General features: G+C 42.5%; 1 protein-coding gene across 1 annotated transcript in view; it reads right to left on the bottom strand.

Annotated features, from left to right (window-relative positions):
• Positions 1 to 397: 397 nt before the first annotated feature.
• Positions 398 to 1,998, bottom strand: part of yipf4 (Yip1 domain family member 4) — a 6,453-nt gene continuing 4,852 nt past the window's right edge. The window contains exon 5 of the mRNA XM_015401635.1: positions 398 to 1,077. Coding sequence (XP_015257121.1) covers positions 940 to 1,077 — 138 coding nt within the window. The 3' untranslated portion in view covers positions 398 to 939. The remainder of the gene's footprint in view (positions 1,078 to 1,998) is intronic.

Here is a 1,998-nt window from a genome sequence, read left to right as displayed (position 1 = left end):
TCGTTCCTCAGACCCGGGAACGATCCTTTCGCGTTCGTTCCTCCGACCAGGGAATGCCCCCTTCGAGCTTTACTTGCGATAATTAACTTTTTTCCTGAGACCTAAGATATGTAAATTTTTCTAAATAAAAATTATTTCATGAGACCTGCCTTTTTGCATAATATCTGACTTTGTTTGTGAAACCTAACCTAAAACCTATCTTTTTTTCTCTTGAGACTTAGTACCCTTTTTACTGAGACTGGGTGTCAGGAATTTCATCTGTTTATACTGACCTTACAAACCAATGGAAGCTGGAGCACATGTTGATGGCCCATGTCTGGAATCTTCTAGTAACACGTCATCAAACCTAATCAGATATTATTCCTCCACTTACAATTAGTAACTACAGAAATGCTGTACTTTACAAATATTTGGTGCATTCATTGATTTCTTTTAATGTAAAGGAATGTCAATTAGTTCAAGATAAATAACTTAGTGACCTGCCAACAAATACAAGACGACTGATTCACACGATGCTCCTGTTATTTACTTTAGCTCTCAGTAAAGGATCAGGATCTTTTTAGGAAGAATCAAAGAAAAAAAGCAAACATGGCATGGCATTACAGGTAATTTGCCTTAAAACAGAGGCTGTTCCCGTCTCCTCCATCGCTCTATGAACTAAAACATCCAGGAAAACCAAACAAAAATCCTGCAGATGATGTCCTGATTCCTGGAAGCAGCTCCAGGCATGTGATGACGGAGACTCCTGCAGAACCTCTTAACTTTATTGAGCAAAGAAGGAAGGGCCCAAACTATTTACAGCGGTACATATTTCCCATAACCTCACTGTTTTGATTTGTTTAGAGTTAAAAAAAAAAACCCTCCAGGGTTCAGCTGAGCCCCCCCATGACTGAGGGTCACTGTCCATGGCCAGAAGGGCTGCAGTTCCAACGCATCCAGTCACACGCCAGTATACAGTGACAGGAAGTAGATGTACAATAGGAAGATGGGATATATGAGGAGGGGCTTCTTGGTCTTAAATTCGTCTCCGACGAGGAGCGAAGCAGCACTGTACGCCGCCCAGAACACACCGAACAGCTGGAGACAGAAAACACAGCACATGTCAGCACATTTCACTTCTGCAGGGTCAAACACACAGAGTCAAACATCTGAAAGGAGGATTTCTATCAAAAACATCTACTGTTGAGCTGAATTCATTCCCCTCGGGGGCGTGAAGTGTGGGCGTCTCCAGACCGGGAGACTGCAGATTCCAAGTGAAGATGATCAAATTAGTAATGTTCACACATAGAACAGCAATGAGCTCTGACAGGGGGGCAGGGTGAAGGAAACACAGCAGGAAAGGAGCCGCTGTAAGTGCCAGATCTGCTCGGGTCCTGCTTCGTGCCAGTGACGCTACATGATTGGCTGAACGTTGCCTCCTGATGTAAAACATTGTGGTTGCCCAGACAACAATAACACGATGCAGTGTAAGTGTATAGAGTCTGGAGCATCTGTAGCGTCAGCGTGTCTAATGACAGATGAAGTTTTACCTGATTGATAACCAAACTGAAAAACATCTGTTTATGGTGAACAAAGTAACTGTTAGACCAGGATATAAAGAGGGAGAGCTGGTTAGCTGAACTCAATAGCTAACAGGTTAGTCTCTTTTAGCTCGGTCAGTTAGCCATATTAAGCTACACTACTTTTGTTTAGAATAGCGGTCATACAAACAAAACAAGCCAGTAAGGTACCAAACAGGAAATACGCATAGTGAAGAGAGGATGTAGGTTTGACCTTACCACACGACTTGCTTGTAACATTACGTTATGACTTTATGCTCGTACCGTTACCACACGACTTGCTTGTAACATTACGTTACGACTTTATGCTCGTACCGTTATCACATGACTTGCTTGTAACATTACGTTACGACTTTATGCTCATAACGTTACCACACGGCTTTATGCTCGTACCATTACCACACGACTTGCTTGTAACATTACATTACGACTTTATGCT

The sequence above is a fragment of the Cyprinodon variegatus genome, unplaced genomic scaffold, assembly GCF_000732505.1.
Source record: "Cyprinodon variegatus isolate N-32 unplaced genomic scaffold, C_variegatus-1.0 Scaffold1242, whole genome shotgun sequence".
NCBI classification, from domain to species: domain Eukaryota; kingdom Metazoa; phylum Chordata; class Actinopteri; order Cyprinodontiformes; family Cyprinodontidae; genus Cyprinodon; species Cyprinodon variegatus.
This window is presented reverse-complemented; position numbering and strand designations above follow the sequence as displayed.